General features: G+C 42.6%; 1 protein-coding gene across 1 annotated transcript; it reads right to left on the bottom strand.

Moving 5' to 3' along the window:
* Positions 1-659: 659 nt before the first annotated feature.
* On the bottom strand, positions 660-2,664 carry LOC121809885 (leucine-rich repeat extensin-like protein 4). Its single transcript, XM_042210727.1, has one exon. The coding sequence runs from the start codon at positions 2,558-2,560 to the stop codon at positions 1,367-1,369; it is 1,194 nt and encodes a 397-aa protein (XP_042066661.1). The 5' UTR covers positions 2,561-2,664; the 3' UTR covers positions 660-1,366.
* Between the last annotated feature and the right edge of the window lie 12,444 nt (positions 2,665-15,108).

Here is a 15,108-nt window from a genome sequence, read left to right on the forward strand (position 1 = left end):
CAACAAATTGTTCATCATCCGACGGATCATCATCTGAGTCTGTACTAACCGGGTCGGAATCTTCAGAATAATAAGGTGATTGTGGATCAAGAAAGTCGGCTTTATCAGGACCTATTAAGTCCTCAACCGCACTACAATTGTCACTTTCCCCTAAATGCACGCCTCCAGCTTCAAAATCTTGTGTTGCAGCAAAATATGGTTCTTGGGCTCTCGTAGACGTACCAACATCATAACTTATGACATGATGGCTATGATGTTGAGTAATTGCCGAATACTCAACTTATAATTCAATTAGACCTCCAATAACCATACTCTCACTAAACATTAGTTGCATGCATACTTCGTCTAGTAGAACACCTACAAACGTGACTCCGGCTCCAAAGCATATTGTACGTTTCCATATTATTTGAATGTTGTTTTCATATATGATTATCCCTATCCTTTCACAATTTTTTTCCACAAGCTCATCGTACGAAATTGTTTCATCCAACATAATGAATCCTTTAGCAAAAGGAGGATCATACAAAATAACTGCTCCGGGAATTATCTTTTCACCCCAATATAAATTGACACACCACGTAATACTATCTGCAATAATGTAAAGCACAAATAAATATGTATTATTTTTACATTCATCATTATGTAGAGTGAGCCAAATATGCTAAATAATAATTCTACACAATAATAATTCTACACAATAATAATTCTGCACAATATTTCAGCTCAATTCACAACCAATTACAAACCCTAGCTAACTATCCAACAATTACTCAAATAATGTAAAAGATAAGCATACTAATCGAAAATAATATACAAATTTGGGGGAAAATAGCACCGATAGATGGATGGAGGGCGAATTCGCGTGGAGCAGTCTACCTTGGATAAGAGTGTGTGGGCTGAGTTTTTCGCGATTTGGGGGAGGAGAAGGGGATATATCAGATCTGTATAAAGCCGCCAATGACAGTGGCGTCTTCTTTGAAACACGCCGACCACGTTGGCGTATTTTATCAAAACGACATTCTACCCGGCGTTTCTACTTGAATAAACACGCCAACGAAAAAGTCGTTTTATATTATACACGCCAATGCGAATGGCGTTTTATACTCAATACTGTATTTATAAAAAATACGACTAAAATACGTTGCAATTAAAAGACGCCAACGTAGTTGGCGTTTTAAATTAAAACTCGACATTGTTGTTGGCGTTTTTACTTATAGAAACGCCAATGTGGTTGACGTTTTTCCCATATATGGAATAGATAACAAAACGGGTATATTTCCGTTATTTCTGAGGCCAACTGGCCTAGAAATGCGATTTTCTCATGAAAGAGCAGAGCCACTACAGCAACCCTAATAATCCCCCTCCCTCACGGGGGCGGATTCGCAGTGAACTCAGCCCCCGCCAAAACCCCGCATACAAGAGGCCTCGCCGCAGGAATTCTAAGACAGCTGAGACCGCCGCCGGGAATCGCCGTGCAATCCGGCTGCGGCCGCTGCAGCTCCCTCCCCGGAATGCAGTTGAACGTGAAATCGAACCCGAATCCAGCATTCCTGTCACAATCCTGGCTGAAGCCGGAGAAAAAATTAGCCGCAGCCGTCAAATTAATCAAACTCCGCAGCGAGCAGAGCAAATCCGGCAGTTCACCGGAGAGCTGGTTGCGCGCCAAATTGAGAACCTCGATGTTACGGAGGCAAGACAGAGAGTCCGGCAAATGCCCGATGAGTGAATTGGAGCTCACATCCAAAACCTGAAGGTCCGACCACATCCCCACGCCTTGGGGAATGCAACCGGTGAGCTGGTTGTTGAGGAACAGGATCTCCTTGATCCCCATGTACCCCAAGCTGAACGGGATCGCGCCGCTCAGCTTGTTGTAGGCCAGGTTTATCACAGATGCCGGAGAATTCCCTAGATTTTGAGGCAGCTCGCCGGAGAAGAGGTTGTTGTTGAGGAAGATGGCGTCGAGTTTCTTATCGAATAGCTCCTCCGGAATTGGACCGTAGAAGCTGTTGAATCGGAGGTCTAAATAGACGAGATCTGGAATGTAGAGAACGGCGGTGGGGAATCCGCCGGAGAAGCGGTTGTTGCTGAGGTCTAATTCGGTGAGCGACGCCAGGTTTCTGAACGAGGGTGGCACGCCGCCGCTGAAGCGGTTGCTGTTGAGGTGGAGGAGGGAGAGATCGGCGAGGAGAGAAAGCTCTTTAACCAAAGTGCCCTGCAAATTGGCGTGGTTGAGATCTATCGCCGCCACCACTACGCCCGCTGGATTTCCCATGAAATTGACGGAATCGGAGCAGAAGACGCCTCTGTAGGAGCAGACATTGGGGCCGTTCCATGAGGTTGTGATCTTGAGGGGGTCGTCTGTTATTGCGGCTTTCCAGACCTGGAGAGCGGCGTAGGCGATGGTCAGCTTTGAGGCGGAGGTGGGAGGGCTGACTCCGCCTCCAATCCAGACTCCTCCCCCGCCCACGGTAATCCCTCCGCCGACAATAACTGCGGCTCTAACGACGATGATGGGGAGGAAGAGGAGGAGGAGTGGGAGGAGGCAGCTACTATTCTTCATGTGGAAATGTATTTAGTGAGAGGAATTTGGTGTTGTATGTTTGAGGAAAGTAGGTTGCTTCATTGAATGCCCTTGAACTGGAAATATAGATGTTATTGTCTCTATAATTATTTACTACTTACTACACAATTAGACGTCACCACGGTTCGGGAACCGGCGGTTCACGGTTCGGGAACCGGCGGTTCACGGTTCGGAACCGCCGGTTCCGGCTCAAGAAATGAGTGAACCTGAACCGGCCCGGCCAAGGTTCGGCGGTTTCGGTTCGTGAACCGTGAACCGCAGGAACCGCCGGTGCATATCCAGTTCCGGGCCGGTTCGTCCGGTTCGGCGGTTCATTTTAACTTTTTTTATACATTGTAAATTTGCAATTCAAGTAAAAAATGTAAATATATTTGCATAAATAAAATTAGAATAAAACGATGTACAAATGCAATTTTATTGATACAAATTACAACTTCAAAATTACAAATTACAACTTTAAAATTGCAAATTACAACTTAAAATTTACAAATTACAACTTTAAAATTACAAATTACAACTTAAAATTTACAAATTACAACTTTAAAATTCTAAATTACAAAAGACTTAAAGTCTTGATTACAATTTACAAATTACGTATTCGGAACAAAGGGGAGAAAAAAGAAATAAAGGAAAAGGACTTGAGCTCAACTTAAATTTAAAATTTAAGTTGAGATGCCTACGTATCCTCAATGCTCAATTGCATTTTGGAATCAAAGTCCACGTAGTTCTCTTACCTTGCTTATCTATTTGGCTTGATCGGAGGAATTGGCGCCTACTCTTCTTCGTCGGGGAAGTAGTCTTGGTCGGGTTATACTACTTGATTGTCTCAATCTGGTTCTTGGTCTCTAATTTCGGCGGAGCACCAATCATCAAGTAACATGGTGGCTTCCATGTTTTGCCCAGTGAGTCTACTTCTTCTGTCGTCCAAGACGTTGCCTCCAACACTAAAGGCGGACTCGACGGCGACAGTGGAAGCCGGAACCGAAAAGATCTCCTTGGCCATTGATGCAAGGATGGGAAAATCTTTCTCGTGTGATCCCCACCAATTTAGGACGTCGATTTGTTGGGGAACGGGACCTCCTTCTTCCTCATTGAATGAAAAGTGTGAGTCAAAATATAAATCTAACTCACTTGCCGAATTTGCCGTCCTTCCTCCGCTGCTGAATCCGTATAGGCCCGCCAATTGGGATTGGGCGTCGGTAGGCATGCACAAACCGACCCGGCCCGGCGGTTCAGAACCGCCGGTTCATGAACCGGAACCGGGCCCGGAACCGGCGGGTTGAACCGGCAGAAGGGTCGCAGGGTCGGAAGGGCCGGTTCAGGTTCGGCAATATATTGAACCTGAACCGGCGGTTCGGCGGTTCGAACCGCCGGTTCAAAGGGTCGAACGACATAGGGTTCGTAGGGGTTCAAAGTAGGGATTGGTATGAACCGGCGGTTCGCCGGTTTTGGGCGAAAACCGCCGGTTTTGGATGAAAACCGCCGGTTTGAACCGGCGGTTCCGACCGGTTTCCGCCAGTTCCGGAAGCTTTTCAGGCGTAGGGGCTAGGTGAGGTCAGAAACCGGCGGTTTGTGTCGGAAAACCGTGGACCAACCCGCCGGTTTTGTGGTTGAACCGCCGGTTCAGGCGGTAAACCGGCGGTTCGGCCGAAAATTTGAAATTTGAGCTTTTTTTTTTTATTTCTTCCAATTTTACTCCTATAAATACCCCACTTCTCCTTCATATTTCTTTACCTCATTCTTGTGTTAACAAGGATTTCATTCTCAATCTCCATTTCTCTATTCTCTCCTCATTCTCTCTAATTGCGCAAGTTTAATTCTACACTTTCTGCTCACTACTATAATTGTTGATTGTTAGACGAAACTCAACATTTAAAGTTGAATTGCTAAAGGTGTCCTTAATTTAGTTATGTAGAAAGATCTTCTTCGCCGGTTAAGAGTATATATATAATACACTTATACGTTTAAGAACTTCAACGTCATTTCTTGTCATTTGTAATTAGTTCTTCACTAGTAGTCTCATTTGTATTTAAATTTTGTTTAAGACTTCAAGACCGCCATATGTTTTCAATTTGTAATTGTTGTAACTTGTAACGTGTAATTTGTAAACATGCAATTTCAATAAAATTGCAACTTTAGCCGTATTTTTTTCAATTTTATTTACTCACATTGCATACAAAAACAAACTTGAAAAGTGTAAATTAATTTGATTAAAATTGAAAAGTTGAAAAATGCAAAAAAAAAAAAATAAATAAAAATTCGTCGAACCGCCGAACCGGCCCGGAACCGGCGGTTCAAGCCGAAAACCGGCGGTTTTGAAGCGCCGCGTAACCCGCCGGTTTTTTGAACCTGAACCGGAACCGCCGGGAGCTAGGCGGGCCGGTTCAGGTTCGGCATTTTCTCGACCCTTGAACCGCCGGTTCGGGCCCGGAACCGGCGGTTTACGACCCTTGTGCATGCCTAGGCGTCGGGGTCATCAACTTGGAAGAAGCCAAAGTTATGTGTTTGACGGAGGGGTCTAGGTCTCACTTGGTGGGTACTGTTGTACTTGGCTTCGTAATCGTGAAAGAGAGCCCGCAAGTCGAACTCAAAACTTCTTTGGGGGAGGTGGGGAGGTTTATTTGGAATGTTTGGGCTAGGTTTATGTAGTTGTTGTCCTCGTCAATTTGCAAAGCTCGGAGTGGTTCAAGATCAATATAAGCCAAATTGTTGTAATAAAATTCTAAAATTTTTAAAGTACCAACTAGTTTCCACTTTGGATCCAAAACTTTGGCAAGCAAAAAAACCGTTGGGATCTCATTGAAATACTTGAGCCATTTTTCAACCATGTAATATAAAACACACATTAACTCAAGATTGTTTGTGGAATTTTTCATTGCAGTTTTAAAACCAAGTGATATGTACATGCAATGTTTTAAAACACGAACGGATGTGCAATAATACACACCCGATAACTCAACGGTGGCATTTCGAAAACCTTTGAATAATTTAAATAAGCTCATGCTTTGATCCCATCAAGAAGAGGTTAGATATAAATCATCAACAGGGAATGTTCTATAAAAATCAACCAAATATTCTATATGCTCTAATGTAGAATGCAACATATCATATGTAGAGTTCCATCTAGTAGACACGTCTAAAGTAAAAGTTGTGTACCTTATTTTCTTCGAGTGACAATACTTCTTCCATGCCTTGCCAATTTGAGGCTTCCAGTGGATCAAGGATACAACTGTTGTAATAGGTTAAATATGTCTTTGCCATAAAGACAAAGCATCTTGTACACATAAATTTAATATATGACAAATACATCGTTGGTGAAAATACTTACCACTTATCACCGGGGAGCAAACCGCAATTAAATCGGGTATACTTGCGGTGTTAGCGGTTGTGTTATCAAAACCAACCGAAAATATCTTGTTACATAACTCATAATAATTCAAAACTTAAATAATTAAAGATGCAATTGCTTGTGCGGTGTGTGGTGAAGGAAATTGTCTAAAACCAATCAAACGTTTATTTAAAGACCAACTATTGTCTATAAAATGACATGAAATTCCCATGTAAGAATTTCGTTGGAAAGAATCCGTCCACACATCGGGCAAATATTAACTTTGTGCCCCAAGTGGGATAGAAATTTTCCAACCTCTCTTTTTTTATCAAAAAACTGCCGGTTGTTAGATCTTTGAGCAGTTGAGGGGGGAATTCTTTTTGTTGCAACATTAAAAGCGGTTTGCATAGTAACTTCATATTTTTTGTCATTAAAAAAATTGAACGGAAAATGTTTCATTGCCGCCCATCTTACCATGGCATCGGTAACATTTTTGGGATCATATTTAAATAGAGGCGTACCTGTTTGAGACGATGAGCCGGCGGGGAAGTTTATTTGGCTTTGGGACTTAGTATGCCCATATTCCACGGGGATGTTTTGTCTTCAAATGGCGATGGAGAGTACCATATCCCCCACCGGTTCCAAATGGATAGACTTTATCGCAATAGTTGGCGTATGCTTTGAACTCACTTGTCTCCACTGTAGTGGTAAATTACCACCGGGACCTTCTTGTAATGTTTGGTGAAGATATCGGATTTCAACTTGGGAAGCATCTTCTTCTTTTGTCGTCCTGCGGAAGGAGGAGCATCGGCCTCCTCATCATTTTCGCCAACTTGATCGGTGCTAGAAGGGGGGAATTGATGCGATCCATCATCGCCTTCGTCCGACGATAGATTCACATCGTACTCGAAACGCGAAGCCGAATGTGAAAGCCCCCCTTGTTGGTCGTCGTCGGCGAGGGCAAGTAACAAGGCCGCATTTCGATCTTCTTCCTCCTACGAAAATTATACAACTAAGTAAAAATACTAACACAAAAATAAAACACATAGACACATAGATGTTGAAAAATGAAATTATGAATTTAATAAAAATGAATTAACAAAAAACAAAAACATATTAGAACTTATTTGTGCTCGAAGGGCGGCTCGCCTTCCCACCTCGTCCGCAACTTGTGCTCTAGTAGGGGCACGTCGACGACGAGTATCACTTTGATCTTGGGCAATTCCCTTGCCCCGATCACCACCACGACGAGATGAAGACATGATATTTATGTAAATTGAAAGTGGAGAATAGAGAGTAGTGTGATTGTGTGAAGATGATAACGTAAACAACGCGAGTAAATTATGAGCGCAAATAACGTAAACAACTTGAGAGAATAAGGATGGAGAATAGAGAAATTGAGATTGAGAAGAGAAATTCTTATTAACACAAGAATGGGGTGAGTAGAAATGAAGAGGAGGGGGGGTATTTATAGGGAAAATTGTGATTAAATTTTTAAAAAAATCAAAATTTTGAAAAAAACGGCGGAACCGACGGTTTTCGGTGGAAACGGTGGTTTTTCGATGGATTCAAAATTTCAAATTTTTGAAAACAACGGCGGAACCGCCGGTTTTCGGTGGAACCGCCGGTTGTTTGGTATAAACCGCCGGTTTCGTCAACGGTTTTCTGACGAAAACCGGCGGTTTCTGAACCGGTTTCTGCAAAGGCTAGGGGTAGGTCGGAAATAGGCATGAAAAGTTGTCGGGAACCGCCGAACCACCGGTTCCGAACCGGCGGTTCCGGTGAAACTGGCGGTTCTGAACCGCCGGTTACGGTTCGCGCAAAAATTGAACCTGAACCGTCCCGTTGGAACCGGCGGTTCCGGTCACGGTTCGAACCGCCGCCGACGGTTCCGAACCGCCGGTGACGGTTCCGGGCCGGTTCGGCCGGTTCGGTTCGGTTCGGTTCAGTTTGAGGACCTCTATACACAATAAGTATGTCTTCAAACAATTTACCAGCTTTTATTGTGTGGATATCGATTTCTTTTTCTTTTTCTCATATGTTATAAAGGATTAATATCAATGTATGGCCGTTAACTTCAGTGCAGGCAAACACATATTTTGACGAAACCACTAAATTCTAAGGTGTTCAATGAAGTTCTCGATAACTTAGAGATATCATTGTTATCTTAAGAAGAGTGTTAGAAGAATTGAGAATGAAAAAAAGTTGAATCATGGGAAATGATGACAAAAATTAAAAGCCTACCTTGTTATACTATTTCATACTTTGCTTGTGCACGATTTTACATGGAACATATTTGCTTGTACTTTTGTGATTAATGAATAATTCGTTGTTTAGAGATTGGGATTTAATTTAAAGTCAAGTTGGGCCAGGTATATACTAGGACAGGATTAGGTGTGTCTTTTAAAATATATGGGCCCATGGAGAGCTGAGTGAGTGGAAGAAGTATCACCCGCTTGTCATATACTTCATCCTTAGAGCATCCACCGTCGTGCTCTTGTCAACGAACACGGATGTGAACCCGGACTCACTTTTATTACTTTTTTACTCTCTGCTCTTAGGCAAGAGCACAACACCCACATCTGTGCTCTTCCGCAAGGACATGCACAAGGGTCCCACCATTCTATTATTTAATTTAAATAAAAACATTTCCACAAAATTAAGATGCATTAAAAATATCCGGAATAATATTACAAATTACAAAAAATTAAAAATTAAATAATTAAAATTCTAAAAATTAAAAATTACATAATTAAACACCTAAAAAATAAAAATTACATAATTAAAATCCTAAAAATTAAAAATTACATAATTAAACACCTAAAAAATAAAAATTACATAGTTAAACTCCTAAGAAATAAAAATTACATAATTAAAGGTTAAAAATACCCCCGTGGAAGGCTATTCATCCGGCTCTACCCCCAATGTTCTTTGAAGACTATCGAAGTTGTTCGGGGGTCATAGTTGACATATCGGCCAAATTGAGTTTGGCCAAAACCCCCCACAACGAGTTGGTGGGGGGTTGAGGTGGCACAAAGGGAGCGGGATCGGGGGCGGATGGGGTCGCGGCGCGACGGCGGTTGGCCGTCGACTTCTTCCTTCCTTGCGGTCGGCGTTGGGAACTACTCGGGCCGGCGTCAGGGTTACCCAAGTTAGCTCCGGCGAGCTGGGTGGACACCTCATCGGAGCCGGCGTCGGATAGGGATACCGACATCGACCGTTTTCCGAAAGAGCTAGAGGAGGATGATACGCCTGCCCTATACTTCGGATGCACACGCACCTCCTGCCAAAGATTGAGGTACTTGAACGGTTCGTAGTGTTGGGATTGATAGGACGCCAACGCGGCACTGATGATGTCGACCTCGCTTCTGCCGCTCCCCGCCGATCGCTCTTCCAGAAGGTAATACCCCTGGAACTTTTGAATTTCTTCGTTGGCTCTGTATATGGCATTGCGCATCATAATCTCGTTGCGCTCGATTGTTCCAGCCGGCCGGCTTTCATTGTACCGGCGACAGATGCGCCACCAAAAATGGTCCACGGATTGATTGTTGCCAATCACCGGATCTTCAGAGATAGATAAAAACGCTTTGAATAACTGCTCCATCTCCCCCAGAGTGTACGGGGTGCGGACACCACGAGTAGGAAGAGGAGGAGTTTGAGAGCCGCCGCTCCCTCCCGCTCTAGGTACGGGTGGTTCGGGTGCCCACCCGTATTGCCCATCGGGTGCATCTTGGTCGTCGACCGGGTAAAGCCGGTAGCCACCCGGAGCTTGCGAACTTTGGGTTTGAGCAGGGGCCGAAAATTCTGTTTCCGGACTAGGAAATGGTTGTGAACCGAACCATTCATGGTTCCAACTGTGGGAGCCGGAGGGGTGATCGCCGGAGCCGAACATTTTTTTGTTGTAAGAGTGAAAGGAAGATTGAGAATTGTAAGAATGGAAATGAGAGAATTTAGATGAGAATTGTGTAGTGTAGTGTGAAATTTTTTGGGTGGAAGTGGGGGTATTTATAGATGAAAATGTATATTTTTGGGGAAAAAATTGAAAAATAAATTAAAAGTGGGGAGGAAAACGGATATAATTTTTTGGGAAATGTGAAAATATTTTATTTTTAATCGGATTTTTTAATTAAAATCCATTTTTTTAAATAAAATTTTGAATTTGCCAACGGCATTGCCGTTGGCCAATCAGGAGCAGCCACATCAGCTGCTCGCTGGCACGGATGTGGTCTTAGCTAAGAGCAGCGCCGCGCCAGCGGCAAGAGCGCAGCGGCGAGCAGTGTTCTGCTGTGCCGCTAGCACGGACGGACGGACGCCGTGTCCGACCGCTGCGGATGCTCTTGCCACAAAACATGTCATGTCTATACAATGATAGTACTAAAATTTTGAATTTTGTTAGTTTGAGAGAATTTTTTTAGAGTGAACTGCCTCAAAAGTTCCTAACTTATCGGATTGCGACATCATAGATTCCTAAAAAAAATATCGTTAGAGGACCCTAACGTTAAACATAATCACGAATCATGTTTTTTAGCCACTTTTCGGACGAAAATGCTCAAATGGCTTGAAGGGCATTTTTGGCAATCCCTAATTCGATGACATATGAATTCTGTCACATTTCTGTCAGCAACTTATTATGTGAAATCCTAATAAGTTCTGGTACTTCATACATGATTAAAGTTTTGTCAATATTTGTACACAAAAAAAAACTTCTTATATTACCCTATCTCTAGTTAGTGGTAACAATATACTAGTTATATCATGTATGAAATTCCATTGAGAAACAACAATGAGTTCATTATATATCATTGAACTAATTTGTTAATCTAAGCCTAACTTTAAGATGATTTATATTTATTGATATTTTATTAAAAATTTTAATTTAGCTCAAACTGAAAATTTTAACACCATATGAATATTCAATCTTTATATATAATTTTGCATAGTTTCTTGTCATTCAAGATAAAATAATATTTTGAAAATATTCAAGCATGTGACATTAGCTATTTAATTCTTGGAGATTTTTTTATTAATAATAGTATCTTAAATTAAGACAATGTAAATTTATAAATTAATACTGCAAAATTGGGATACTTTCATAATAAATAAAATCGATCGATAAATCGAGGTAAAAAACAAATAAAAATTAGGGGAAATAGAAAACATCGAAAAATATCAGAAAATGAGTTTTATAAGGAAGAAAGGGTTTCATTTTATTATTTTCATATTAATTAATCCAAATAATGATAAATATGTATATTATAAAAAATTAGAAGTGCGAATAATGATAAAATTATAATTACGTATGAAGTACCAGAATTTATTAGAAAATTACATAAGAAGTTGCTGACAAAAATGTGACCGAAATCACATTTTAACAATATAATGGAGTGACAAAAATGCCCTTTTAGGGCCAGAGGGTGTTTTGGTCCGAAAAAACATGATCCGTGATTATATTTAACGTTAGGATCCTCTGGCGCTAATTTTTTTTTGTTAGGGACCTGTGATGTCACAACCAGAAAAGTTAGGAATTTTTGAGGCAGTTCACATTTTTTTAAAAAAATGAAAAATGTAGTAATATTTTTAATGGAACAAATTAAAAAGAAAGTGAGACATTTTTTTATCATTAGATAGAGAACTAAAAAACAATCAAATTCTTCAACAATCCCACTTCACCCAGAAAACTTTAATGGTAACAGTAGGCCAGATGCAAACAAACAAATATCTTCCGATCATCATGTATCAATAAAAAAAAGTAAAATAGACCCCTCTCAATTACTTTTATCTAAAGCTTTATTTTGTGCACTCATTGCATGCACGAGCCATCACAAGACTTGAATGTTGGTACCCCACGCTTACCCTTATTTCAAGTTAATAATAGTGCTTGTGCTTGTGCTTGTGCTTGTGCTTGTGTTGTTTGTGTTTGTGTCTGTGTTTGTGTTTTGCTTTTAGGGTGTCCACTATGGTTAGCCGTGGCTATAGCCGCGGTTTGGGGCGGTCCCGGGGGCGAATTAGAGTGGAGTTGGCGTCCGCCCCCGGGGCGGACAAGGAAATGGGGGCGGTAGGCGGCGGACGGGCCTTCGGCGACTCCGGGGTGAGGAAGCGCCTCCTCCGGGGCGGACGCGGCGAATAGGAGGGGCGACTATAGTGGCGTGGTGTCCACCGCACCGGTGGACGCCCAATTTTTTTTTAATATAATTTAATTCACCTATAAATACACCCCATTTCATTCATTATTTTCGCACCATTCCAATAAGTCATGGTGTTTCCTCCGCGCCGATCCAGATGGGCGTACCACGGAGCAATGAATATTTGATCAAACGCTTCGCTGATATGCGCAGGACCACATCACATAACACACTCCAGGCCGATTTGATTGAAGAAGTGTGGGCACGTAGGGGAGGTGGCGGCGCAGTGTGAAGACCTTAGTGATTTGTACTAGATTAAATTTTCGCTGTATAATTTTTCCCGTACTTTAATACGACGGAAATTTAGTGTTTAATTTTAATTTTTTCACATATAGTCTTCGTCTTCTAATTACGTATAGTCCGATAAATTTATTCATAATTACTTGAAACATTTATAAAATGAAAATTGATTTTAAAATTTGAGGGCTATTGGAGGTGTCCACTATAGTGACGGAAACAAAATTTTGAGGCTATGGACAAAAAAATTGGGGCTATGGATAAAAATTGGGGCGGGGCTATTGGGGTGTCCGCGTTATAGTGGACACTCTTAAAGCGTCCACTATAAGGTGGACGCGGCGGTCGCCGCGAGCGGGGCGATGGCGGGGCGGAAGCGGGGTGGCTTATAGTGGGAAGGGTGTCCGCCGCGGGGGTGGACGCGGCGGGTGAGGGGAGGGACGGCGGATGCGGAATCGCCGCGTGCAGGGCGAGGACGCGGTGACCGGGCTATAGCCGCGCCTATAGGCGCGGCGCCTATAGTGGCACGAAGATGAAGCCGCGGCTATTGCATGCGAATTTTTTTTTTTTTACATTTGAATTCACCTATAAATACACCCCACTCCATTCATTATTTTCACACCATTCAAACACAACATCTATACAAATTTCTCTCACTACAATTTGGGGTCGGAAATGAACAATTTGTGGAGAGACAACTGGAATGCTCTGATTCAACAGGTGCAACACCAGGCCGCCCAGGAGGTAGCGGCCAGTTTGGCGGAGGAGGCGGAGGATGCGGAGGCTCCGATCCCTCGCACCATTACTCATCGGCGGACAATCCCACGAGACCACGTCGGTGCTCACCAACGTTTAATGGATGATTACTTCGTGGATAACCCTCGTTATCCACCCGAGATATTCCGCCGGAGATTCAGGATGTCGCAGCGGCTGTTCAACTATATAGCGATGAATTTGGCGGAGCGTTACCGGTGCTTCACCCTCCGGCGTGATGCGTCAGGCCGGATCGGGCTGTCCACACGACAGAAGTGCACCGCTGCAATCCGACAGCTTGCCTACGCTGGACCAGCGGACATGTTCGATGAATACCTACAGATGGGTGAGACGACTAGCCTCACGGTGCTTAGGCAGTTCTGTAAGGGGATCCGGGAAATTTTCGGTGGGGAGTTTCTACGGAAGCCCAACCCGGATGAGTGTCAGCGCCTACTTGATATGCACGGGTCGGTGCACGGCTTCCCCGGAATGTTAGGAAGCATCGATTGCATGCATTGGGAGTGGAGGAACTGCCCCGTGGCATGGAAAGGCCAGTTCACTACTCGATTCAAAAGCAAACATCCAACGATGATACTGGAAGCCGTGGCAGACTACCGTCTGAAGATCTGGCATGCGTATTTCTGCGTGGCAGGTTCGAACAACGACATCAATGTTCTTCAGTCGTCGCCTCTCTTCAACGAGGAGTGCCAGGGGGAGGGGCCAGAAATCAGCTTCGTAGCCAACGGTACGCAGTATAGTAGGGGCTACTATTTGGCAGATGGAATATATCCGCGGTGGCCCGTATTCGTGAAGACTGTCCGCCAACCGGTAGGACCGAAGAAACAATATTTTGCGCGCAGACAAGAGAGTGCTAGGAAGGACGTTGAGCGGGCTTTTGGTGTCCTCCAATGGCGGTGGGCTATTATACGGTGTCCGGCACGAGTTTGGCACGAAGATGATGTCGCGAATATTATGTTAGCCTGTATCATATTGCATAATATGATAATAGAAGATGAAGGATTTGCGGCAGAGCGATGGGCGCCGGAAGAGGGTGCAAGTACAAGTCACGGTGTCGCCTCCGCGCCGATCCAGATGGGCGTACCACGGAGCAATGAATATTTGATCCAACGCTTCGCTGATATGCGCAGGACCACATCACATAACACACTGCAGGCCGATTTGATTGAAGAAGTGTGGGCACGTAGGGGAGGTAGTGGCGTTGTGTAAACTTGGTAGTGATTTGTACTAGATTCAATGTAGTGTGTGATTTTAATTTTAATTTAGTGTGTAATTCTAATTTTAATTTTAATTTTATTTTTATTTTTATTTTTATTTTTATTTTTATTTTTAATTCGTATAGTCGGCTTCTTCTAATCCACTAAGAGTCCGATAAATTTGTTCTTAATTACTTGAAATATTATAAAATGAAAGTTGATTATAAAATTTGAGGCTATTGGAGGTGTCCACTATAGTGGCGGACACAAAATTTTGGGGCTATGGACAAAAAATTAGGGCTATGGACAAAAAACTGGGGCGGGGCTATTCGGCGTGTCCACCTTATAGTGGACACCCTTAGCATAAATATCCACCTTCATTTCAGGTTTCAATTAGATAGCAGTTAGTTAGTTACACCTCTCTTTCACATCAAGATAACACCAATAATACATGGAGAGCATCCACTGCTGCCTACTTACCAAAAGGAACAAATGAAAACCCTTTCCTTTACAAACTGGACAACATTATTATCCTTTTTTAAGTTCAACACTAACCCCTTTTTCATTTCGCTTCAAATTTTTACTCTTGAATAGATACAGAGTATATATAATCAGAAGTTAAAAAAAAATTCTTGTTTATGGTGTACATATATACTATTCAATTAATCTCAACCATTAATAGTAGTAGTAAATAGTAATGCATAAAGGTTGTAGTATTATTCATCCGTGGGTTACACACTTTGATAATGATTCGGATGCACAAAGTTAGTGGTGTATTAATAAACTTAAATGGATTAAATAATAAGATTGTGTATA

The sequence above is a fragment of the Salvia splendens genome, chromosome 6 (genome assembly GCF_004379255.2).
Source record: "Salvia splendens isolate huo1 chromosome 6, SspV2, whole genome shotgun sequence".
NCBI lineage: Eukaryota > Viridiplantae > Streptophyta > Magnoliopsida > Lamiales > Lamiaceae > Salvia > Salvia splendens.

Excerpts from the sequence above, each read along its gene's own strand:
- LOC121809885 (XM_042210727.1), bottom strand. The coding sequence starts at position 2,560 with ATGAAGAATAGTAGCTGCCTCCTCCCACTCCTCCTCCTCTTCCTCCCC.